Source organism: Pecten maximus, chromosome 4, assembly GCF_902652985.1.
Source record: "Pecten maximus chromosome 4, xPecMax1.1, whole genome shotgun sequence".
NCBI lineage: Eukaryota > Metazoa > Mollusca > Bivalvia > Pectinida > Pectinidae > Pecten > Pecten maximus.
The window spans coordinates 14088721-14115403 of NC_047018.1; the positions used below are offsets into that span (position 1 = coordinate 14088721).

At 36.0% G+C, this 26683-nt stretch overlaps 1 protein-coding gene across 2 annotated transcripts in view; it reads left to right on the forward strand.

Annotated features, from left to right (window-relative positions):
* Positions 1–26683, forward strand: part of LOC117325313 — an 84551-nt gene that overhangs the window by 18411 nt on the left and 39457 nt on the right. Inside the window, exons 5-6 of one of the 2 annotated variants that reach the window (XM_033881435.1) lie at positions 7688–7711; positions 23684–23862. In XM_033881435.1, coding sequence (XP_033737326.1) covers positions 7688–7711; positions 23684–23862 — 203 coding nt within the window. The remainder of the gene's footprint in view (positions 1–7687; positions 7712–23683; positions 23863–26683) is intronic. The other variant, XM_033881436.1, reaches the window with a different exon arrangement.

A 26683-nucleotide genomic window follows, 5' to 3' on the forward strand; every position in this document is an offset into this window, starting at 1 on the left:
CTCCTTACTAGATTATCTGTAATGGGAGAGGTTGGGGGGGACATGTTACCTCCTCCTTACTAGATTATCTGTAACAGGAGAGGGTGTGGGGACATGTTACCTCCTCCTTACTAGATTATCTGTAATGGGAGAGGTTGGGGGGACATGTTATCCCTCCTTGCTAGATTATCTGTAATGTGAGAGGTTGGGTGGACATGTTACCTCCTCCTTACTAGATTAGCTGTAATGGGAGAGGTTGGGGGGACATGTTATCCCTCCTTACTAGATTATCTGTAATGTGAGAGGTTGGGTGGACATGTTACCCACTCCTTACTAGATTATCTGTAATGGGAGAGGTTGGGGGGACATGTTACCTCCTCCTTACTAGATTATCTGTAACAGGAGAGGTTGGGTGGACATGTTACCCACTCCTTACTAGATTAGCTGTAATGTGAGAGGTTGGGGGGACATGTTACCCACTCCTTACTAGATTAGCTGTAATGGGAGAGGTTGGGGGGACATGTTATCCCTCCTTACTAGATTAGCTGTAATTGGAGAGGTTGGGTGGACATGTTACCTCCTCCTTACTAGATTAGCTGTAATGTGAGAGGTTGGGTGGACATGTTACCCACTCCTTACTAGATTAGCTGTAATGGGAGAGGTTGGGGGGACATGTTACCTCCTCCTTACTAGATTATCTGTAATGTGAGAGGTTGGGTGGACATGTTACCCACTCCTTACTAGATTAGCTGTAATGGGAGAGGTTGGGGGGACATGTTACCCACTCCTTACTAGATTAGCTGTAATGGGAGAGGTTGGGGGGGACATGTTATCCCTCCTTACTAGATTATCTGTAACAGGAGAGGTTGGGGGGACATGTTACCTCCTCCTTACTAGATTAGCTGTAATGGGAGAGGTTGGGGGGACATGTTACCCGCTCCTTACTAGATTATCTGTAATGGGAGAGGTTGGGGGGACATGTTACCCGCTCCTTACTAGATTAGCTGCATGTAACTAGCATTTATATTATATTGATCAATCAGTTTTGGGTTAGAAATTCAAAGAGTATTTTCCAAAATTTAATTTCCACTGCATTGCTATAGCTTGTGAAATGCCATAGATTCTATGCATTAAAGTCTTGCAGGAAAAAGTGCCACAAAATATTAGTTATGATAAACAATATAGCTATGGGTCCTTGACTGTTGGTGAGACCCAAAAAGTACCAAAAGCTGCATTAGTTGAATAGTTATTGGACAATTAATTCTTGTTGAGATCTCGAGGTCGAGGTTGTATTAGCTTGTTTCTGATGATGGACTATAGGTTATGAGAACAATCATATGATGGAACATGCAAAAAAAAGTCTGAAATTGTCAAGAAAATATTAACCTTCATAAAAAAAAAAAAAAATTAATACAATTGTGGTTGTATTATTTTGAAATGTTCCTAAATCAAGGTTTAAAGTAAATATCTGCATGAACCTTAAAATGCTTTATCTCAATCTTCTGCTAATTACCACCACTAGTACTGTAAAGATCTCTTTGGTCTAACTAGTCCTAAGGTAGTACTGTAGCTATATAATGACCTTTGTAGATTGATCTGATCCTGTAGATTTCTAAATACTCATCATTTTCCTGTATGTTGATCTCTGCATTATGAATATTTCCTGTGGACAATGATCTCCGTAATCTGACCATTTCCTATGGACAATGATCTCCGTAATCTGCCCATTTTCTTGTGGACAATGATCTCCACTATCTGACCATTTCCTGTGGACAATGATCTCCGCAATCCGACCATTTCTTGTGGACAATGATCTCCGCAATCAGACCATTTCTTCTGTACGATGATCTCTGCAATCAGATAATTTCCTGTGCTTTATAATCATGGCATGCGAATATAATTCTTAAAGCTGACATTGCAAGTTATAATTAAGCCCAATTGACTAAAAAGAGATACAAAGTTTCAGTATTCAGAAATCATTTCTGAGATATTCCCCTATGATGACAGTATATTCTGGCCATCGTATTTAAGGAAGTGAAGACGTTTTAGTTTGTGCTCTGCTTGGAGATACTTATATACCTTGATCCAACCCCTATATAAAGGCCCTTGAGTAGTCAACTAAAAATCATTCAATATATGTGCACAGTGACACGTACCTCTCAAACTATGTCCATCTCAATCTTTCCACCAACCACCACCCATGTTCTATTTATAATACACCAAAAGCAGAATATGGATATAGATATTGAATAGGTAATTATCAGAAAATGGATGTAATCAGTAAAAATATTTAGATCTAGTAGCCAGGTGGTCACTTTTGCGTGTGTTTTACCAGGTCAGCATAAGCATGATGCAGGTCACTAGTGTCTTATACCATGTGGGCCTCTAGCAACGATATATATGAGATGAGATTAAAAATAATAACAAAAATACATAAGAGCATGTAACGTAACGCAATATATTATGTTCTCCATGTTAATACCCTCCTTTGCTCTACTCATTAAAACTAAATCTGTGAAGGTTGATCTTACAAAACTAGACAGCAATTCTACATCAACAATTAATTCAGCATTTAACCTTATTTAGCTTTATAATCTAAAGACTATTCAATGAATTCAGCATTTGCTAAAACACTTTTTTTTTTATTCTAACTTAGAGTTTGTTAGCCCACAATCATCAGATGTCCATGGTCCGTTGTTCATCAGTCCATCTGTAAACGATTTTAGCCCACAATCATCAGATGTCCATGGTCCATTGTCCATTGTTCATCAGTCCATCTGTAAACGATTTTAGCCCACAATCATCAGATGTCCATGGTCCATTGTCCATTGTTCATCAGTCCATCTGTAAACGATTTTAGCCCACAATCATCAGATGTCCATGGTCCGTTGTTCATCAGTCATCTGTAAACGATCCTTGTTATCTCTATTTGTTGAGACTAGTTATACTTTCCTCAAACTTCATATACAGGTTTCCCTAGTTATGCTCATTTATTTTCTTGTCTGAATGGGAAGACAAAATAGCTGACAGTCAGCCATCTTGAATGTTGGCAGTTGAAGGTTATTACTTATATAGCTATTACTTGATGAGTACTTTAAGGATATTTCTCAAACTTCACATATAGGTTTCCCATGACCCTAGCTGTGTTTATTCAGTATTGAGCCTGATTGGGAGAACAAAATGGCCAAGCGTCAGCCATCTTGGATTTTGGTAGTTGAAATATACCTTTGCTCTTTATCAGAAAGTTCTTCTTACGTCTTGCTTAGATTTCATATTAGGATTTTTCCATTTTATGAAATAGTTAATTGGGAAAAGAGGGCCAATAAAGATCATTCAATGCTGGGGGCCAAGATCCCTCTTGGATCACTTGTTTCATTTCTTCAGGTCTATTTATATAATCACACCTGAGAATCTTCACGACCATGCTGTAGAGTTAGGTTAAATATCAGATATCTTTGAATCAAAGATCATGATAATGACCTGCTATCAAGGTCCAAACTGGTTAAGCCTTTGAATGATTTTTTTTTAGCTCACCTGCCCGAAGGGCAAGTGAGCTTATGCCGTGGCGCGGCGTCCGTCGTCCGTCCGTCGTCCGTCCGTCCGGCGTCAACTTTTCCATTCAAGCAACTTCTTCTCAATAACCAAAAGGCCCAGAGACCTAATATTGGGCCTGTAGCATGCTGGGGTGAAGGGCTACCAAGTTTGTTCAAATGAATAAAGTTGACCTTCATTCAAGGTCACAGGGGTCAAAAAGGCTAAAATCTTTTAACGACTTCTTCTCAATAACCAAGAGTCCCAGGGAGTTGATATTGGGTCTGTAGCATGCTGGGGTGAAGGGCTACCAAGTTTGTTCAAATGAATGACCTTGACTATCATTCAAGGTCACAGGGGTCAAATATGCTTAAAAATCTTTAAACGACTTCTTCTAAATAACCAAGAGTCCCAGGGAGTTGATATTGGGTCTGTAGCATGCTGGGGTGAAGGGCTACCAAGTTTGTTCAAATGAATGACCTTGACCTTCATTCAAGGTCACATGAGTCAAAAAGGCTAAAATCTTTAAACGACTTCTTCTCAATAACCAAGAGTCCCAGAGACCTAATATTTGGCCTGTAGCATGCTGGGGTAAAGGGCTACCAAGTTTGTTCAAATGAATGACCTTGACCTTCATTCAAGGTCACAGGAGTCAAAAAGGCTAAAATCTTTAAACGACTTCTTCTCAATAACCAAGAGTCCCAGGGAGTTGATATTGGGTCTGTAGCATGCTGGGGTGAAGGGCTACCAAGTTTGTTCAAATGAATGACCTTGACCTTCATTCAAGGTCACAGGAGTCAAAAAGGCTAAAATATTTAAACGACTTCTTCTCAATAACCAAGAGTCCCAGGGAGTTGATATTGGGTCTGTAGCATGCTGGGGTTAAGGGCTACCAAGTTTGTTCAAATGAATGACCTTGACCTTCATTAAAGGTCACAGGAGTCAAAAAGGCTAAAATCTTTAAACAACTTCTTCTCAATAACCAAGAGTCCCAGGGAGTTGATATTGGGTCTGTAGCATGCTGGGGTGAATGGCTACCAAGTTTGTTCAAATGAATGACCTTGACCTTCATTCAAGGTCACAGAAGTCAAAAGGGCTAAAATCTTTAAACGACTTCTTCTCAATAACCAAGAGTCCCAGGGAGTTGATATTGGGTCTGTAGAATGCTAGGGTAAAGGGCTACCAAGTTTGTTCAAATGAATGACCTTGACCTTCATTCAAGGTCACAGGAGTCAAAAAGGCTAAAATCTTTCAATGACTTCTTCTCAATAACCAAGAGTCCCAGGGAGTTGTTATTGGGTCTGTAGAATACTGGGGTAAAGGGCTATCAAGTTTGTTCAAATGAATGACCTTGACCTTCATTCAAGGTCACAGGAGTCAAAAAGGCTAAAATCTTTAAACGACTTCTTCTCAATAACCAAGAGTCCCAGAGACCGAATTTTTGGCCTGTAGCATGCTGGGGTAAAGGGCTCTCAAGTTTGTTGAAATGAATGACCTTGCCCTTCATTCAAGGTCACAGCAGTCAAAAAGGCTAAAATCTTTAAGCGACTTCCTCTCAATAACCAAGCGTCCAAGGGAGTTGATATTTGGTCTGTAGCATGCTGGGGTGAAGGGCTACCAACTTTGTTCAAATGAATGACCCTGACTCACATTCAAGGTCACGTCGATCAAGTATGCTTAAATCTTTAAATGACTTTTAGTGAATAGCTTAAGTGCCGAGAGACATTATATTGGTCATGTAGCATGCTTTCAAATAACTGCAGGATCCATATATGAAAAGATCACTGCATTGCAGGTGAGCGATTTGGGCCCATTGTTCTTCTGGAAAATGACGGGTGAGTTCACCACCACCAGTACTAGGTCAGGGAGCTGTGGTACTGCCTATCAGTCCATGTGTCTGTGTTTCTATTAATAGTTCTTATGTTCCTTAGTTTTCAGTTCCTCACATGGCTCAGGCATCTCATATTCTACCCTGTTTTAAAACAATTTGGGACAGCAAAGTGGCTCGTGTTACATGCTTCAATATTCAGAGTTTTTTCCCTTCACTTTCATTTGTCACTTTATTTGTATCTGCATTAGCATCATGTACTTTTAAAGACAACAGTATGCTGAATGCAGGGTTGTAGTACCTTTTTAATTTTTAATTTTATTTATTTTTGAATAGTGTGTACTGTAAATAAGCTGTTATTTGAGCCCTTTGGTTTTTTAGCTCACCTGCCCGAAGGGCAAGTGAGCTTATGCCATGGTGCGGCGTCCGTCGTCCGTCCGGCCGTCCGGCCGTCCGGCGTCAACTTTTCATTTAAACAACTTCTTCTCAATAACCAAAAGGCCTAGGGACTTGATATTGGACCTGTAGCATGCTGGGGTGAAGGGCTACCAAGTTTGTTCAAATAAATGACATTGACCTTCATTGAAGGTCACATGGGTTAAAAAAGCTATAATCTTCAAACGACTTCTTCTCAATAACCAAGAGGCCCAGGGACCTGATATTAGGCCTGTGGCATGCTTGGGTTAAGGGCTACCAAGTTTGTTCAAATAAATGACCTTGACCTTCATTCAAGGTCACATGGGTTAAAAAAGCTTTAATCTTCAAACGACTTCTTCTCAATAACCAAGAGGCCCAGGGACCTGATATTAGGCCTGTGGCATGCTTGGGTTAAGGGCTACCAAGTTTGTTAAAATAAATGACCTTGACTTTCATTCAAGGTCACATGGATCAAATAGGCTGTAATCTTCAACAACTTCTTCTTGATAACTAAGAGGCCCAGGGACCTGATATTAGGCCTGTAGCATGCTGAGGTGAAGGGCTACCAAGTTTGTTCAAATAAATGACCTTGACCTTCATTCAAGGTCACATGGATCAAATAGGCTATAATCTTCAAACGACTTCTTCTTGATAACTAAGAGGCCAAGGGACCTGATATTAGGCCTGTAGCATACTGGGGTGAAGGGCTACCAAGTTTGTTCAAATAAATGACCCTGACCTTCATTCAAGGTCACATGGGTCAAAAAGGCTATAATCTTCAAACAACTTCTTCTCAATAACCAAGAGATCCAGGAACTTGATATTAGGCCTGTAGCATGCTGGGGTGAAGGGCTACTAAGTTTGTTCAAATAAATGATCTTGACCTTCATTCAAGGTCACATGGATCAAATAGGCTATAATCTTCAAACAACTTCTTCTTGATAACTAAGAGGCCAAGGGACCTGATATTAGGCCTGTAGCATGCTGGGGTGAAGGACTACCAAGTTTGTTCAAATAAATGACCTTGACCTTCATTCAAGGTCACATGGGTCAGAAAGTCTCTAATCTTCAAACAACTTCTTCTCAATAACCAAGATGCCAAGGGACTTGATATTGGGCCTGTAGCATGCTGGGGTGAAGGGCTACCAAGTTGTTCAAATAAATGACCTTGACCTTCATTCAAGGTCGCATGGTTTAAAAAGGCTATAATCTTCAAACGTCTTCTCCTCAATAACCAAGATGCCCAGGGACTTGATATTAGGCCTGTAGCATGCTGGGGTGAAGGGCTACCAAGTTTGTTCAAATAAATTACCTTGACTTTCATTCAATGTCACATGGGTCAAATAGGCTATAATCTTCAAAAGACTTCCTCTCAATAACCAAGAGGCCCAGGAACCTGATATTAGGCCTGTGGCATGCTGGGGTGAAGGGCTACCAAGTTTGTTCAACTGAATGACATTGACCTACATTCAAGGTCACAGGGTTGAAATATTTTTAAATCTTGCCATAGCCAAGAGTCACCAAGACCTGATATTAGGCCAATAGTATGCTGGAATGAAGGACTAGAATATTTATTGACATGAATAAATCTAGCTTACTCTGATATTTGAATAAATTGGTTATCGGCATAGTATCTGTAGAAATAACTTCAATCAACTGCAAATTTTCTGTATAGCCAGGTGAGCGATACAGGCCCATTGGGCCTCTTGTTTTGAGTATATCAAGATAATAAATTACAACAAATCAACCAATTATTTTAAAACTTAGCAGAAAGCATGTGTCACATTACATTAAAACCCGTGTTGTTGACAACAGGATCTTTATTAGGTATTGAAAGCTTGATGGGCCTTAGTAACATGATATTTGTTATGTTTACATCAATATATCACTGCCTATTGTCTGACAATAAATAATTGTTGTTTGATTTTACAGGTGTAACTTTAGCTTTAACTGCAGGTAATTCTGTTATATTGTGCACAGAACAATTTTTTTGTACCTCAGCTTCACCAGCAGACCTTTGTTGTCTCCCCCAATTTTTAAAATTGCATGTTGAGGTACAATTGTATGGCAGTATACGTTGATAACAAATGAAAATCTGCATGTGAGTAAGTTTGAAGTCCCCTACCAGTGAAACCAGGAGGAACTATAGTTTCCTCCGCCCGTCTTGTACATGTGTACGTACGTATGATGTAATGCCAAAGTTTGTCAGCGCTCTATCTGGGGCTTCGTTCCTTGAAGGATTTTGATCAAGCTCAATGATAAAGTACCATATTATCTCAAACAAGGTTGAGTTTTGTGATTTTTGGGTCAAAGGTCACTGTTACTATTTTTGGTAGGGACTGGTAGGGGACATGTATTGTTTTTGTAATACCTATAGTATGTTTGTTATTGTGGCATTTTGTGGTTAGGTTTGGCACTTAAAGTGAGAAGGTAACAGTATCTTAGTACATCTGTACATGCTTGGCACCTAAAATGAAAAGTTACGTCTATATGTATAATAAGAAAAGATTGATTTAAAATTGGTGACTTAGAACTGGCTGATGTTAAAGTATATTGAGCTTACTTTGATTTTTTGGTGTTTTGTTTTTCATTATGCATCAGCCTGCTGAATATCTAAAACAAGTTATTTTCCAGGAAAATGATTCCCATTGGTTGCCATGGGTTGCCATTTCCTCTGTTTACTTCTTGAAGAACTATAGGTGGAAGACCTAATGTTCTAGTTCTATGCCCCAATTGTATGATATTTATGGTCAGGGCATTAAGCTATAAGATATTGTAGTTCTAGGGTAGTGATTATAATTTGTAGGAGCGTTAAAAGTTTGAAATTTCTTACATTTGTCTTGTTTAATGCTGTAAGCAGTTTGCATTTTGTAGCTTTTTAATCATCGCTCATGTACTAGATACCAAATTTATATACTCCCTTAAAAATTAATCTTATGGAAATTTGCTGGGTTAATCAGGTGAGACACAGGGTTTACTTTGACTTTGTTTAAACCATTTTTAAAAAAATAGGAAATAGATTTTAGAATGAGCAGTTTGCAATGATTCTTTTATGAAAGTATCTTTTTTTTTCTTTAGGTTAATTAAATGAATTATTAATTTCATAACAGTCTATTATTCGGATGCATGCTGATTATATTTCTTTCAAAAAAAATAATGAAAAGCTAACATTAATGCTTGAATAATTATGATATAGAAATGTGGCAATGGTTGTATATGGTGGATACCCTCCAGGGAATACTCTGGTTTATCTTGTGTATCGAGGTAGAAGGCTTAGTCTCACTCTTTTTGTCTTTGTATTCTGTGAGGTTTCCTCCGAGTTTCTATTCATTCTTCATATCATGATACAATTGACCTCAATACATGTACCAGTTATATGTTCCTATCCAGTAAGTTGTTCCACCTGCTACACATGTTTTACAATACCAGTATTTCCCCATCTCACTTTGTTATCATGCAGCATACACATTGTGGCTAAAGAAGCTTGCTCATCAACCTTGCATCATTTCCAGCTGTTTATCTTTCTCCCTGATTCACATGTTCCCTAGTCACACGAAGTTGCAAGCACTTTCATGATCAAGTTGTGTTGTATATCCTATCCATTCATCAAAGATCTTGTCTGTTTGTCTTACAAATCTTTATCCCAGCCATTTTAGAATTTCTTGTCATACACCCCAGTTCAATACTATCTGGCGCAAAATGACTTTTTAACACAATCAATCATTTATCCTATGAACATCTGCCTTGCGTCATTTTGGGTTTTTTTTACCACTCTTCCCTCTATACCTCTTTATATAGTCAATTCTTCCTTGTACCCCCTATATGGTCAATACGCCCTCTGTACACCCTATATGGTCAATACGCCCCTCTGCCTCCCTGTATAGTCCATACTTCCCTGTACCCCCTATATGGTCAATATGCCCCTCTGCCTCCCTGTATAGTCCATACTTCCCTGTACCCCCTATATGGTCAATACGCCCCTCTGCCTCACTGTATAGTCCATACTTCCCTGTACCCCCTATATGGTCAATATGTCCCTCTGCCTCCCTGTATAGTCCATACTTCCCTGTACCCCCTGTATGGTCAATACGTCCCTCTGCCTCACTGTATAGTCCATACTTCCCTGTACCCCCTATATGGTCAATACGCCCTCTGTACCCCCTATATGGTCAATACGCCCTCTGTACCCCCTATATGGTCAATATGTCCCTCTGCCTCCCTGTATAGTCCATACTTCCCTGTACCCCCTATATGGTCAATATGTCCCTCTGCCTCCCTGTATAGTCCATACTTCCCTGTACCCCCTATATGGTCAATATGTCCCTCTGCCTCCCTGTATAGTCCATACTTCCCTGTACCCCCTATATGGTCAATATGTCCCTCTGCCTCCCTGTATAGTCCATACTTCCCTGTACCCCCTATATGGTCAATACGCCCTTCTGCCTCCCTCTTCCATTGCAAATGTGAAGATCATATTGTAGCACTATAGGTAGAAGACACTTTCACTGAGCATGCATATTAAAATGTTTCACCTTAATGGTTGGACCATATATTTATAGCCATTGATATACATGTACAGTATGTATATTTTATCAATTGTAATTTTACTGAATGACCTTCAGGGGTCGAGTGATCTTCAGGGAAGGGTTGTCGTCAGTGGCTGTTGCTAAGTGTCCAGTGTTGAGTAAGACAAGCTGTATATGGGACGCCAGGGACCTGACCATAGACAACAGCCTAATATACCTCAACCTTACTGTTAGTCATGATAGCTGGGGCCCTACATCTGTGTCCCGTCTCATTCGCACCACAGACCTCGGTAAACTGGTGGTAAAGTGTTCATGAATTCCACTAACAACGTCAAAAATCTGCACATAATTGTTTTTCTTTAGGGATTTTTTGTTAGTTACTGGTTTACCACGGTATCAAACCATAGTATCTCTTTAACTATAAGGGGAAACATCATCAGTTTATAAACTGCAAACAAAATTACCTATCAATATCAAATCTGAAAATCATCATATCTATCTCCAGGAATCATGGAGTAAGGAGGTTATTTCAGAACCTGTGTAGACTTGTTTCATTACAGCATGCATACATTATTTCTTTATATCATTCAATTTACCATCTAAAGAGCTTGGTTGTGCAGACTTTAACAATGCATGTCAACAACATAACAGAAAAATAAGGAAGCTGGTAAATGAACTGGCAGCCAATATCAACTTATTTTACCTGAATTTGCCAGCTTGTTTATTTGCTTTATTTCTCTGTAATGTAACATTTGTTTATTGTTTTGTTTTATTAACATTCTCTTTGTTGTTTCCTTTTGAAGCTTTGTCTCCATGCATGGTTACTAACAAAAAACCTGGGGCAATGTGAGGCATTCAAATGATCACATACTCCGCCTCAACTACATATCGGAAATCTGATCTGTTTTTCCCCTATTGAATTTAGACATTGAGGAAGTACTGGTATGAAATTTTAAGCTATTCTACATTGAACAGAACTGTAGTGTAGGTACCTTTGTGATACTGCATGTGCACACAGTATTTGGTATTTCATGGGTCACATCTAGGACAACACTGTCCTTTGTCTGTGATTACTGGATGGACTGAAGTAGGTTTATAACATCAGTATATAAGGTGTATACAGTGTAGGTGTGGGGTAGGTTTATAACATTAGTATATAAGGTGTATACAATGTAGGTGTGGGGTAGGTTTATAACATTAGTATATAAGGTGTATACAGTGTAGGTTTATAACATTAGTATATAAGGTGTATACAGTGTAGGTGTGGGGTAGGTTTATAACATTAGTATATAAGGTGTATACAATGTAGGGGAGGGGTACGTTTCTAACATTAGTATATAAGGTGTATACAATGTAGGTGAGGGGTAGGTTTATAACATTAGTATATAAGGTGTATACAATGTAGGTTTATAACATTAGTATATAAGGTGTATACAGTGTAGGTGAGGGGTAGGTTTATAACATTAGTATATAAGGTGTATACAATGTAGGTGTGGGGTAGGTTTATAACATTAGTATATAAGGTGTATACAGTGTAGGTGTGGGGTAGGTTTATAACATTAGTATATAAGGTGTATACAGTGTAGGTGTGGGGTAGGTTTATAACATCAGTATATAAGGTGTATACAGTGTAGGGGAGGGGTAGGTTTATAACATTAGTATATAAGGTGTATACAGTGTAGGTGAGGGGTAGGTTTATAACATTAGTATATAAGGTGTATACAGTGTAGGTGTGGGGTAGGTTTATAACATTAGTATATAAGGTGTATACAATGTAGGGGAGGGGTAGGTTTATAACATTAGTATATAAGGTGTATACAATGTAGGTTTATAACATTAGTATATAAGGTGTATACAGTGTAGGTGTGGGGTAGGTTTATAACATTAGTATATAAGGTGTATACAGTGTAGGGGAGGGGTAGGTTTATAACATTAGTATATAAGGTGTATACAATGTAGGTGTGGGGTAGGTTTATAACATTAGTATATAAGGTGTATACAGTGTAGGGGAGGGGTAGGTTTATAACATTAGTATATAAGGTGTATACAATGTAGGTGAGGGGTAGGTTTATAACATTAGTATATAAGGTGTATACAATGTAGGTGTGGGGTAGGTTTATAACATTAGTATATAAGGTGTATACAGTGTAGGTGTGGGGTAGGTTTATAACATTAGTATATAAGGTGTATACAATGTAGGGGAGGGGTAGGTTTATAACATTAGTATATAAGGTGTATACAATGTAGGTGTGGGGTAGGTTTCTAACATTAGTATATAAGGTGTATACAATGTAGGGGAGGGGTAGGTTTATAACATTAGTATATAAGGTGTATACAGTGTAGGTGTGGGGTAGGTTTATAACATTAGTATATAAGGTGTATACAGTGTAGGTGAGGGGTAGGTTTATAACATTAGTATATAAGGTGTATACAATGTAGGTGTGGGGTAGGTTTATAACATTAGTATATAAGGTGTATACAATGTAGGTGTGGGGTAGGTTTATAACATTAGTATATAAGGTGTATACAATGTAGGTGTGGGGTAGGTTTATAACATTAGTATATAAGGTGTATACAATGTAGGTGTGGGGTAGGTTTATAACATTAGTATATAAGGTGTATACAATGTAGGTGTGGGGTAGGTTTATAACATTAGTATATAAGGTGTATACAATGTAGGTGTGGGGTAGGTTTATAACATTAGTATATAAGGTGTATACAATGTAGGGGAGGGGTAGGTTTATAACATTAGTATATAAGGTGTATACAATGTAGGTGTGGGGTAGGTTTCTAACATTAGTATATAAGGTGTATACAATGTAGGGGAGGGGTAGGTTTATAACATTAGTATATAAGGTGTATACAGTGTAGGTGTGGGGTAGGTTTATAACATTAGTATATAAGGTGTATACAGTGTAGGTGAGGGGTAGGTTTATAACATTAGTATATAAGGTGTATACAATGTAGGGGAGGGGTAGGTTTATAACATTAGTATATAAGGTGTATACAGTGTAGGTGTGGGGTAGGTTTATAACATTAGTATATAAGGTGTATACAGTGTAGGTGAGGGGTAGGTTTATAACATTAGTATATAAGGTGTATACAGTGTAGGTTTATAACATTAGTATATAAGGTGTATACAGTGTAGGTGTGGGGTACGTTTCTAACATTAGTATATAAGGTGTATACAATGTAGGTGTGGGGTAGGTTTATAACATTAGTATATAAGGTGTATACAGTGTAGGGGAGGGGTAGGTTTATAACATTAGTATATAAGGTGTATACAGTGTAGGTGTGGGGTAGGTTTATAACATTAGTATATAAGGTGTATACAATGTAGGTGAGGGGTAGGTTTATAACATTAGTATATAAGGTGTATACAATGTAGGGGTGGGGTAGGTTTATAACATTAGTATATAAGGTGTATACAATGTAGGGGAGGGGTAGGTTTATAACATTAGTATATAAGGTGTATACAATGTATCTGAGGGGTAGGTTTATAACATTAGTATATAAGGTGTATACAGTGTAGGTGTGGGGTAGGTTTATAACATTAGTATATAAGGTGTATACAGTGTAGGTGTGGGGTAGGTTTATAACATTAGTATATAAGGTGTATACAGTGTAGGTGTGGGGTAGGTTTATAACATTAGTATATAAGGTGTATACAGTGTAGGTGTGGGGTAGGTTTATAACATTAGTATATAAGGTGTATACAGTGTAGGGGAGGGGTAGGTTTATAACATTAGTATATAAGGTGTATACAGTGTAGGTGTGGGGTAGGTTTCTAACATTAGTATATAAGGTGTATACAATGTAGGTTTATAACATTAGTATATAAGGTGTATACAATGTAGGTGAGGGGTAGGTTTATAACATTAGTATATAAGGTGTATACAATGTAGGTGAGGGGTAGGTTTATAACATTAGTATATAAGGTGTATACAGTGTAGGTGTGGGGTAGGTTTATAACATTAGTATATAAGGTGTATACAGTGTAGGTGTGGGGTAGGTTTATAACATTAGTATATAAGGTGTATACAGTGTAGGTGTGGGGTAGGTTTATAACATTAGTATATAAGGTGTATACAGTGTAGGTGTGGGGTAGGTTTATAACATTAGTATATAAGGTGTATACAGTGTAGGGGAGGGGTAGGTTTATAACATTAGTATATAAGGTGTATACAGTGTAGGTGTGGGGTAGGTTTCTAACATTAGTATATAAGGTGTATACAGTGTAGGTGTGGGGTAGGTTTATAACATTAGTATATAAGGTGTATACAATGTAGGTGAGGGGTAGGTTTATAACATTAGTATATAAGGTGTATACAATGTAGGTGTGGGGTAGGTTTATAACATTAGTATATAAGGTGTATACAATGTAGGTGTGGGGTAGGTTTATAACATTAGTATATAAGGTGTATACAGTGTAGGTGAGGGGTAGGTTTATAACATTAGTATATAAGGTGTATACAGTGTAGGGGAGGGGTAGGTTTATAACATTAGTATATAAGGTGTATACAATGTAGGTGTGGGGTAGGTTTATAACATTAGTATATAAGGTGTATACAGTGTAGGTGTGGGGTAGGTTTATAACATTAGTATATAAGGTGTATACAATGTAGGTTTATAACATTAGTATATAAGGTGTATACAGTGTAGGTGTGGGGTAGGTTTATAACATTAGTATATAAGGTGTATACAGTGTAGGGGAGGGGTAGGTTTATAACATTAGTATATAAGGTGTATACAATGTAGGTTTATAACATTAGTATATAAGATGTATACAATGTAGGTGTGGGGTAGGTTTATAACATTAGTATATAAGGTGTATACAATGTAGGTGTGGGGTAGGTTTATAACATTAGTATATAAGGTGTATACAGTGTAGGTGTGGGGTAGGTTTATAACATTAGTATATAAGGTGTATACAGTGTAGGTTTATAACATTAGTATATAAGGTGTATACAATGTAGGGGAGGGGTAGGTTTATAACATTAGTATATAAGGTGTATACAGTGTAGGTGTGGGGTAGGTTTATAACATTAGTATATAAGGTGTATACAATGTAGGTTTATAACATTAGTATATAAGGTGTATACAGTGTAGGGGAGGGGTAGGTTTATAACATTAGTATATAAGATGTATACAATGTAGGTGTGGGGTAGGTTTATAACATTAGTATATAAGGTGTATACAATGTAGGTGAGGGGTAGGTTTATAACATTAGTATATAAGGTGTATACAGTGTAGGTGTGGGGTAGGTTTATAACATTAGTATATAAGGTGTATACAATGTAGGTGTGGGGTAGGTTTATAACATTAGTATATAAGGTGTATACAGTGTAGGTTTATAACATTAGTATATAAGGTGTATACAGTGTAGGTGAGGGGTAGGTTTATAACATTAGTATATAAGGTGTATACAATGTAGGTGTGGGGTAGGTTTATAACATTAGTATATAAGGTGTATACAATGTAGGTGTGGGGTAGGTTTATAACATTAGTATATAAGGTGTATACAGTGTAGGTGAGGGGTAGGTTTATAACATTAGTATATAAGGTGTATACAATGTAGGTGTGGGGTAGGTTTATAACATTAGTATATCAGGTGTATACAATGTAGGTTTATAACATTAGTATATAAGGTGTATACAGTGTAGGTGTGGGGTAGGTTTATAACATTAGTATATAAGGTGTATACAATGTAGGTTTATAACATTAGTATATAAGGTGTATACAGTGTAGGTGTGGGGTAGGTTTATAACATTAGTATATAAGGTGTATACAATGTAGGTTTATAACATTAGTATATAAGGTGTATACAATGTAGGTGAGGGGTAGGTTTATAACATTAGTATATAAGGTGTATACAATGTAGGTGTGGGGTAGGTTTATAACATTAGTATATCAGGTGTATACAATGTAGGTTTATAACATTAGTATATAAGGTGTATACAGTGTAGGTGTGGGGTAGGTTTATAACATTAGTATATAAGGTGTATACAGTGTAGGGGAGGGGTAGGTTTATAACATTAGTATATAAGGTGTATACAGTGTAGGGGAGGGGTAGGTTTATAACATTAGTATATAAGGTGTATACAATGTAGGTTTATAACATTAGTATATAAGGTGTATACAGTGTAGGTGTGGGGTAGGTTTATAACATTAGTATATCAGGTGTATACAGTGTAGGTGTGGGGTAGGTTTATAACATTAGTATATAAGGTGTATACAATGTAGGTTTATAACATTAGTATATAAGGTGTATACAATGTAGGTGTGGGGTAGGTTTATAACATTAGTATATCAGGTGTATACAGTGTAGGTGTGGGGTAGGTTTATAACATTAGTATATAAGGTGTATACAATGTAGGTGTGGGGTAGGTTTATAACATTAGTATATAAGGTGTATACAGTGTAGGTGAGGGGTAGGTTTATAACATTAGTATATAAGGTGTATACAGTGTAGGTGAGGGGTAGGTTTATAACATTAGTATATAAGATGTATACAGTGTAGGTGAGGGGTAGGTTTATAACATTAGTATATAAGGTGTATACAGTGTAGGTGTGGGGTAGGTTTATAACATTAGTATATAAGGTGTATACAATGTAGGTGAGGGGTAGGTTTATAACATTAGTATATAAGGTGTATACAATGTAGGTGAGGGGTAGGTTTATAACATTAGTATATAAGGTGTATACAGTGTAGGTGTGGGGTAGGTTTATAACATTAGTATATAAGGTGTATACAGTGTAGGGGAGGGGTAGGTTTATAACATTAGTATATAAGGTGTATACAGTGTAGGGGAGGGGTAGGTTTATAACATTAGTATATAAGGTGTATACAATGTAGGTGTGGGGTAGGTTTATAACATTAGTATATAAGGTGTATACAGTGTAGGTGTGGGGTAGGTTTATAACATTAGTATATAAGGTGTATACAATGTAGGTTTATAACATTAGTATATAAGGTGTATACAGTGTAGGTGTGGGGTAGGTTTATAACATTAGTATATAAGGTGTATACAATGTAGGTGTGGGGTAGGTTTATAACATTAGTATATAAGGTGTATACAATGTAGGTGTGGGGTAGGTTTATAACATTAGTATATAAGGTGTATACAGTGTAGGGGAGGGGTAGGTTTATAACATTAGTATATAAGGTGTATACAATGTAGGTGAGGGGTAGGTTTATAACATTAGTATATAAGGTGTATACAATGTAGGTTTATAACATTAGTATATAAGGTGTATACAATGTAGGTGTGGGGTAGGTTTATAACATTAGTATATAAGGTGTATACAGTGTAGGTGTGGGGTAGGTTTATAACATTAGTATATAAGGTGTATACAATGTAGGTTTATAACATTAGTATATAAGGTGTATACAGTGTAGGTGTGGGGTAGGTTTATAACATTAGTATATAAGGTGTATACAGTGTAGGTTTATAACATTAGTATATAAGGTGTATACAGTGTAGGTGTGGGGTAGGTTTATAACATTAGTATATAAGGTGTATACAATGTAGGTGTGGGGTAGGTTTATAACATTAGTATATAAGGTGTATACAGTGTAGGTGTGGGGTAGGTTTATAACATTAGTATATAAGGTGTATACAGTGTAGGTGTGGGGTAGGTTTATAACATTAGTATATAAGGTGTATACAGTGTAGGTGAGGGGTAGGTTTATAACATTAGTATATAAGGTGTATACAGTGTAGGTGTGGGGTAGGTTTATAACATTAGTATATAAGGTGTATACAGTGTAGGTGTGGGGTAGGTTTATAACATTAGTATATAAGGTGTATACAGTGTAGGTGAGGGGTAGGTTTATAACATTAGTATATAAGGTGTATACAATGTAGGGGAGGGGTAGGTTTATAACATTAGTATATAAGGTGTATACAATGTAGGTTTATAACATTAGTATATAAGGTGTATACAGTGTAGGTTTATAACATTAGTATATAAGGTGTATACAATGTAGGTTTATAACATTAGTATATAAGGTGTATACAGTGTAGGTTTATAACATTAGTATATAAGGTGTATACAGTGTAGGTGTGGGGTAGGTTTATAACATTAGTATATAAGGTGTATACAATGTAGGTGTGGGGTAGGTTTATAACATTAGTATATAAGGTGTATACAGTGTAGGGGTGGGGTAGGTTTATAACATTAGTATATAAGGTGTATACAATGTAGGGGAGGGGTAGGTTTATAACATTAGTATATAAGGTGTATACAGTGTAGGTGTGGGGTAGGTTTATAACATTAGTATATAAGGTGTATACAATGTAGGGGAGGGGTAGGTTTATAACATTAGTATATAAGGTGTATACAATGTAGGTGTGGGGTAGGTTTATAACATTAGTATATAAGGTGTATACAGTGTAGGTTTATAACATTAGTATATAAGGTGTATACAATGTAGGGGAGGGGTAGGTTTATAACATTAGTATATAAGGTGTATACAGTGTAGGTGTGGGGTAGGTTTATAACATTAGTATATAAGGTGTATACAGTGTAGGTGTGGGGTAGGTTTATAACATTAGTATATAAGGTGTATACAATGTAGGTGTGGGGTAGGTTTATAACATTAGTATATAAGATGTATACAGTGTAGGTGAGGGGTAGGTTTATAACATTAGTATATAAGGTGTATACAATGTAGGGGAGGGGTAGGTTTATAACATTAGTATATAAGGTGTATACAGTGTAGGTGTGGGGTAGGTTTATAACATTAGTATATAAGGTGTATACAGTGTAGGTGTGGGGTAGGTTTATAACATTAGTATATAAGGTGTATACAGTGTAGGGGAGGGGTAGGTTTATAACATTAGTATATAAGGTGTATACAATGTAGGTGTGGGGTAGGTTTATAACATTAGTATATAAGGTGTATACAGTGTAGGTGTGGGGTAGGTTTATAACATTAGTATATAAGGTGTATACAATGTAGGTGTGGGGTAGGTTTATAACATTAGTATATAAGGTGTATACAGTGTAGGTGTGGGGTAGGTTTATAACATTAGTATATAAGGTGTATACAATGTAGGTGTGGGGTAGGTTTATAACATTAGTATATAAGGTGTATACAGTGTAGGTGTGGGGTAGGTTTATAACATTAGTATATAAGGTGTATACAATGTAGGTGTGGGGTAGGTTTATAACATTAGTATATAAGATGTATACAGTGTAGGTGAGGGGTAGGTTTATAACATTAGTATATAAGGTGTATACAGTGTAGGTGTGGGGTAGGTTTATAACATTAGTATATAAGGTGTATACAATGTAGGTGTGGGGTAGGTTTATAACATTAGTATATAAGATGTATACAGTGTAGGTGAGGGGTAGGTTTATAACATTAGTATATAAGATGTATACAGTGTAGGTGTGGGGTAGGTTTATAACATTAGTATATAAGGTGTATACAATGTATCTGAGGGGTAGGTTTATAACATTAGTATATAAGGTGTATACAATGTAGGTGAGGGGTAGGTTTATAACATTAGTATATAAGGTGTATACAGTGTAGGTGTGGGGTAGGTTTATAACATTAGTATATAAGGTGTATACAGTGTAGGTGTGGGGTAGGTTTATAACATTAGTATATAAGGTGTATACAATGTAGGTGTGGGGTAGGTTTATAACATTAGTATATAAGATGTATACAGTGTAGGTGTGGGGTAGGTTTATAACATTAGTATATAAGGTGTATACAGTGTAGGTGTGGGGTAGGTTTATAACATTAGTATATAAGGTGTATACAGTGTAGGTGTGGGGTAGGTTTATAACATTAGTATATAAGGTGTATACAGTGTAGGTGAGGGGTAGGTTTATAACATTAGTATATAAGGTGTATACAGTGTAGGTGTGGGGTAGGTTTATAACATTAGTATATAAGGTGTATACAGTGTAGGGGAGGGGTAGGTTTATAACATTAGTATATAAGGTGTATACAGTGTAGGTGTGGGGTAGGTTTATAACATTAGTATATAAGATGTATACAGTGTAGGGGAGGGGTAGGTTTATAACATTAGTATATAAGGTGTATACAATGTAGGTTTATAACATTAGTATATAAGATGTATACAGTGTAGGGGAGGGGTAGGTTTATAACATTAGTATATAAGGTGTATACAATGTAGGTTTATAACATTAGTATATAAGATGTATACAGTGTAGGGGAGGGGTAGGTTTATAACATTAGTATATAAGGTGTATACAATGTAGGTTTATAACATTAGTATATAAGGTGTATACAATGTAGGGGAGGGGTAGGTTTATAACATTAGTATATAAGGTGTATACAGTGTAGGTGTGGGGTAGGTTTATAACATTAGTATATAAGGTGTATACAGTGTAGGGGAGGGGTAGGTTTATAACATTAGTATATAAGGTGTATACAATGTAGGTTTATAACATTAGTATATAAGGTGTATACAGTGTAGGTGTGGGGTAGGTTTATAACATTAGTATATAAGGTGTATACAGTGTAGGTGTGGGGTAGGTTTATAACATTAGTATATAAGGTGTATACAGTGTAGGTGTGGGGTAGGTTTATAACATTAGTATATAAGGTGTATACAATGTAGGTGTGGGGTAGGTTTATAACATTAGTATATAAGGTGTATACAATGTAGGGGAGGGGTAGGTTTATAACATTAGTATATAAGGTGTATACAATGTAGGGGAGGGGTAGGTTTATAACATTAGTATATAAGGTGTATACAATGTAGGTGTGGGGTAGGTTTATAACATTAGTATATAAGGTGTATACAATGTAGGGGAGGGGTAGGTTTATAACATTAGTATATAAGGTGTATACAATGTAGGTGTGGGGTAGGTTTATAACATTAGTATATAAGGTGTATACAATGTAGGTGTGGGGTAGGTTTATAACATTAGTATATAAGGTGTATACAATGTAGGTGTGGGGTAGGTTTATAACATTAGTATATAAGGTGTATACAGTGTAGGTGTGGGGTAGGTTTATAACATTAGTATATAAGATGTATACAATGTAGGTGTGGGGTAGGTTTATAACATTAGTATATAAGGTGTATACAATGTAGGTGAGGGGTAGGTTTCTAACATTAGTATATAAGGTGTATACAGTGTAGGTGAGGGGTAGGTTTATAACATTAGTATATAAGGTGTATACAGTGTAGGTGTGGGGTACGTTTCTAACATTAGTATATAAGGTGTATACAATGTAGGGGAGGGGTAGGTTTCTAACATTAGTATGTAACATGCTTGTGTGATTCTTGTTGCCTTGTTATAATATGGTCCTCTCAAGGAAACATCAAGCATTGTGATCTGGACCTTAGGTTAATATTTAATAAAATTGAACATGCTGAATAGAGGTTTGATACAGCTGTATTGAAACTAATACTTTAGAACTAGCTGCATGAGGATAAACCAGGGAAGTAAAACAGCTTTGGGTTATGTTTAGATTAAAGATCAGGCATTTAGTGGGATATCACCGAACACTGATTATAGGTGAGGTATTTAGTGGGACATCACAGAGTGCTGATTATAGGTGAGGTATTTAGTGGGACATCACAGGACATTGATTATAGGTAAGGCATTTAGTGGGACATCACAGAACATTGATTATAGGTGAGGCATTTAGTGGGACATCACAGAACATTGATTATAGGTGAGGCATTTAGTGGGACATCACAGAACACTGATTATAGGTGAGGTATTTAGTGGGACATCACAGAGTGCTGATTATAGGTGAGGTATTTAGTGGGACATCACAGGACACTGATTATAGGTGAGGTATTTAGTGGGACATCACAGAACATTGATTATAGGTGAGGTATTTAGTGGGACATCACAGAACATTGATTATAGGTGAGGTATTTAGTGGGACATCACAGAACACTGATTATAGGTGAGGTATTTAGTGGGACATCACAGAATACTGATTATAGGTGAGGTATTTAGTGGGACATCACAGAACACTGATTATAGGTGAGGTATTTAGTGGGACATCACAGAACATTGATTATAGGTGAGGTATTTAGTGGGACATCACAGAACATTATTATCCCACCATCCTCAAATAGCTCTTCGTCTTTTGTTTGGCAAGTTTCCATCCATCTTGAAACAATTCTTTTCATCGCTATTTCGCAGAAAGTTCATTTTAAGACTGATTGGAAAACAAGATGGCCGAGAGACATGCATTTTGGATTTTGACAATGGAAGTTTGTTATTGCTATATTTCTCAGAAAGTTTTTATGGATCATTTAAATTTTCATTGTAGGTTCCCCTTGGCTTGTTGTTGTAGATACATTATTTTGAGACTGATCAGAAAACAAGGTGGCCAACAGGTGTCCATTTTGGATTTTGACGCTTAAAATTTGTGATCAATATTTCCTAGTAAGCTCTTAATGGACCTTTCTTAAATTTCACCTGTAAGAGCCCTCGGTCCCTTAGAAGTTGTGCATGTTCCATTTTTTAGTTCTTCATGGATATTTCTTAAATTTCATTTCAATTCCTCTTGTATTAGTTAAAGTTCTTGAGTGATCTTTCTCAGATTTATTATGTAGGCTCCTCTGGTTTTCAAATGATGAAGAGAGAGAAGAGAAAAGTCGAGAAATTGTCAGACCTATCAAAGTTGTACAATTGGGTGCTAAGATCAAAGTAGGATCTCTTCTAGTTTATGAAAAAGTGTATTTTCAAACATGGTTATTGCAAATCATTCGGGGTATACTTTAATACTTTGTTATCATGTACAGTCATTGACAATAGGTCTTTGTCTGTTTGCTTGATTTCATCATGTTCAAGGACAATGCAGTTGATCTTAACAGTTGGATAATCATAACTATAATTAATGTTTATATGATTTGTATTAATATTAATAAATTGTTGTTTGAACTAACTAAAATAATATATCCTGGTTCAGCTTGTCATGGAACAATATACATCTATCAGATTATTATGTTTGGAACATTTTAATGAAAGACATTTACATTGTTTTTAGTGAATTTTAGCTCACCTGATCCAAAAGACTGATGAGTTTATGCCATCAGTCAACTTGATACTTTGAATTGGTACTAAACCCAAAACAATGAATGGGATTTTGATTGAATATTAACTGGACCATTTTATATATGTTTATTTGATTAATGGATCTCGGTGTTAAAAAAAATTAGTTAATTATAGTGTAAGATATCCTTAGAGAATCTGGGCTCTCTGGGGGAATGACCAAATTTGGGACGTACAGGTACTGGCATGTACTAGCATTAGGCATTCAATTTCATATAAACTGAACACCTCGTCTCTCTCCAGACAGAGAACTATGGGTCTAATAGGAAAAATAAAGGCTTACTGTAATTATATTTACTGTATATATTTTGAAGGCAAGACATGCTTGAATGTTTAGGTACAATGGGGCAACAAATAAATGTCCAAACATGGAGAACAAGACAGTTTGTACCTGGAGTAAAAGTGATGCTTCACTAGACACAATCACATGGGCGTTCATACTGACTGTCAGGAACACTCAACATGGAAATGACACCAGGCAGGGGAGTTGGATACAAAAAATTGTGAAAGATAACGGTAAATAGGATTATTTTGTTATATTAAACAAGATTAGCATTGGTGTGGCTACTGAGGATATCGATTTGGTTCCCAGATCAAGGGGGTCACCTAGTGTGAAAAAATGTATACCTTTATATAACTTTATAAGACAGATTATTTTGAAACGGATGTTGTCCTTCATTTGATTAGTTTGTAATTGTTTAATAGTTGGCCCTTTTATTCAAAGAAGTTTTTTCTTTCTTAGATGGAATTAAAATTGCCCTTGATCTGAAGATTTTGTCCTGTTAAAATCAAATGGGATTGGTCCTTTGTCACGATAGAATAGCAATATGCTCTCTTATGGAATGAGATTAACCTTTTCCTGAAGAAGTTTTCCACTATTTGAAGGAGTTTGTCCTGATTATTTGAAGCTTTTGTCCATAATTTGAAGTTTTTCCATTATTAGGTGGGGTTTGTCCTTCATTTGAAGGAGTTTATCCCTGATTTGATGTTAGTCAATTACTTAAAGAAGGAGTTTGTCCTTATTTATTTGGTGCAAGTCAATTATCTGAAGGAGTTTGTCCTTATTTATTTGGTGCAAGTCAATTATCTGAAGGAGTTTGTCCTTATTTATTTGGTGCAAGTCAATTATCTGAAGGAGTTTATTCATTATTTGATGTAAGTCAGTTATTTAAAGAATGAGTTTGTCCTTATTTATTTGGTGTAAGTCAATTATCTGAAGGAGTTTGTCCTTATTTATTTGGTGTTAAAAAGGAGTTTGTTGTTTATTTGATGTTAGTCAATTACTTAAAGAAGGAGTTTGTCCTTATTTATTTGGTGTAAGTCAACTATTTGAAGGAGTTTGTCCTTTATTTGATGTTAGTCAATTACTTAAAGAAGGAGTTTGTCCTTATTTATTTGGTGTAAGTCAATTATCTGAAGGAGTTTGTGTTAATTTATTTGGTGTAAGTCAATTATTCAAAGGAGTTTGTCCTTTACTTGGTGTAAGTCAACTATTTGAAGGAGTTTGTCCTTTATTTGATGTAAAACTTTTATCTTAAGTAGTTTGTGCTTTATTTTGTGTAAGATTGCTATCTTAAGTAGTTTGTGCTTTATTTTGTGTTAGTCAGTTATATCTTAAGTAGTTTAGGCTTTATTTTGTGTTAGTCAGTTATATCTTAAGTAGTTTGTCCTTTATTTTGAGTTAGTCAGTTATATCTTAAGTAGTTTGTCCTTTATTTTGTGTTAGTCAGTTATATCTTAAGTAGTTTAGGCTTTATTTTGTGTTAGTCAGTTATATCTTAAGGAGTTTGTCCTTTATTTTGTGTTAGTCAGTTATATCTTAAGTAGTTTGTCCTTTATTTTGAGTTAGTCAGTTATATCTTAAGGAGTTTGTCCTTTATTTTGTGTTAGTCAGTTATATCTTAAGGAGTTTGTCCTTTATTTGGTGTTAGTTATATCTTAAGGAGTTGTTCCTTTATTTTGTGTTAGTCAATTGTCTGAAGAAGTTTGAGATTTATTTGAGTGAGTTTTTCCCTTTTTAAAAGGGTTTGACCTTTATTTGAAGGAGTGTGTCCATTATTTGAATGAGTTCGTCCATTTGTGAAGGAGTTTGTCCTTTATGGAGTCTTTGTCAATTATTTGAAGGAGTTTGACCTTTATTCGGAGGAGTTAGTCCATTATTTGAAGGAGTTTGCACTTATATGAAGGATTTTTGTCATTTATTTGAAGAAGTTTGTCCTTTATGGAGTCTTTGTTAATTATTTGAAGGAGTTTGTCCATTATTTGAAGGAGATTACTGCAGATAAGGTTGATGGAATAGAGAATATGTTACATAATCACCCCTAATTGTTTGCATGTTTCTTATCAGTTGTTGTTAAAAGTTGTTGTTGATTGAAAGATATTTTTCAAGTTAAGTTTTCTTCTTTTTGTCAAATGGAATGATATTGATGTTTCCGCATTTCTGAAATGAGCATGAATTTTCAACTGTGGAGAAAGCAGCTGTTCTTCAATCTTAAAAGATAAGTTTTAGAAAGAATGCTTGGAATTCTCTTAATGTGCACTTCTTTGGAATTCTCTTAATGTGCACTTCTTTGGAATTCTCTTAATGTGCACTTTTTTTGGAATTCTCTTATGTGCACTTTTTTTGTTCATGTTTGTTGATAAATTATTTAATTGTGGAAACAGAAATATTTTTCATTGGGCCCAGTTGATGCTCCTAACAGTTCATTAGACATACCTGTGTTTTATAACCATTACTTTGTTAATTTTTAACAGATCCACATTTCAAACTAGCAGTCACAAACTGTATACTTAAATGTCACAAATGTTTTGGCCATTGTTTATCTTATTTTATACTTGCAGACTGTAAACGTGGTTATTTTCGCGGGGGTTTCAAACTAGCAGTCACAAAGTATATCTTATTTTATACACAACATACAAAAACAAATGTGAAAAATAATTGTTTTTCTTTTATAAGATTATATACAATTTTATTTGCCTAGACATTTCTGCATCATACAATGAATTGTCTGGAGAAAAAGGAAATTTTAAGTTTCTAATTAAAGAATGGTTAATATAGAATCATGCACAATCAATTTGTCAATACATTTTAGTTCCCCGTTTGAAGGGTAAGTACATATATTTGGGTCACAGCCAATTTGACAGCATGCAAATCATGTAATAGAATTTTTTATGATTCGTCGACAGGGCTTTTTTCGGCCCCATTCCCCACAGCAAAATTGGATATTTTTTCCAATCGAATGATCTATAAAAAATTATGTCTTTAAAAATCCGGATGGTGCCGTCCCGTCTTCATTTTATTGGTTATTCTGGCCTGGCCTAAAGGGAGATAATGCTC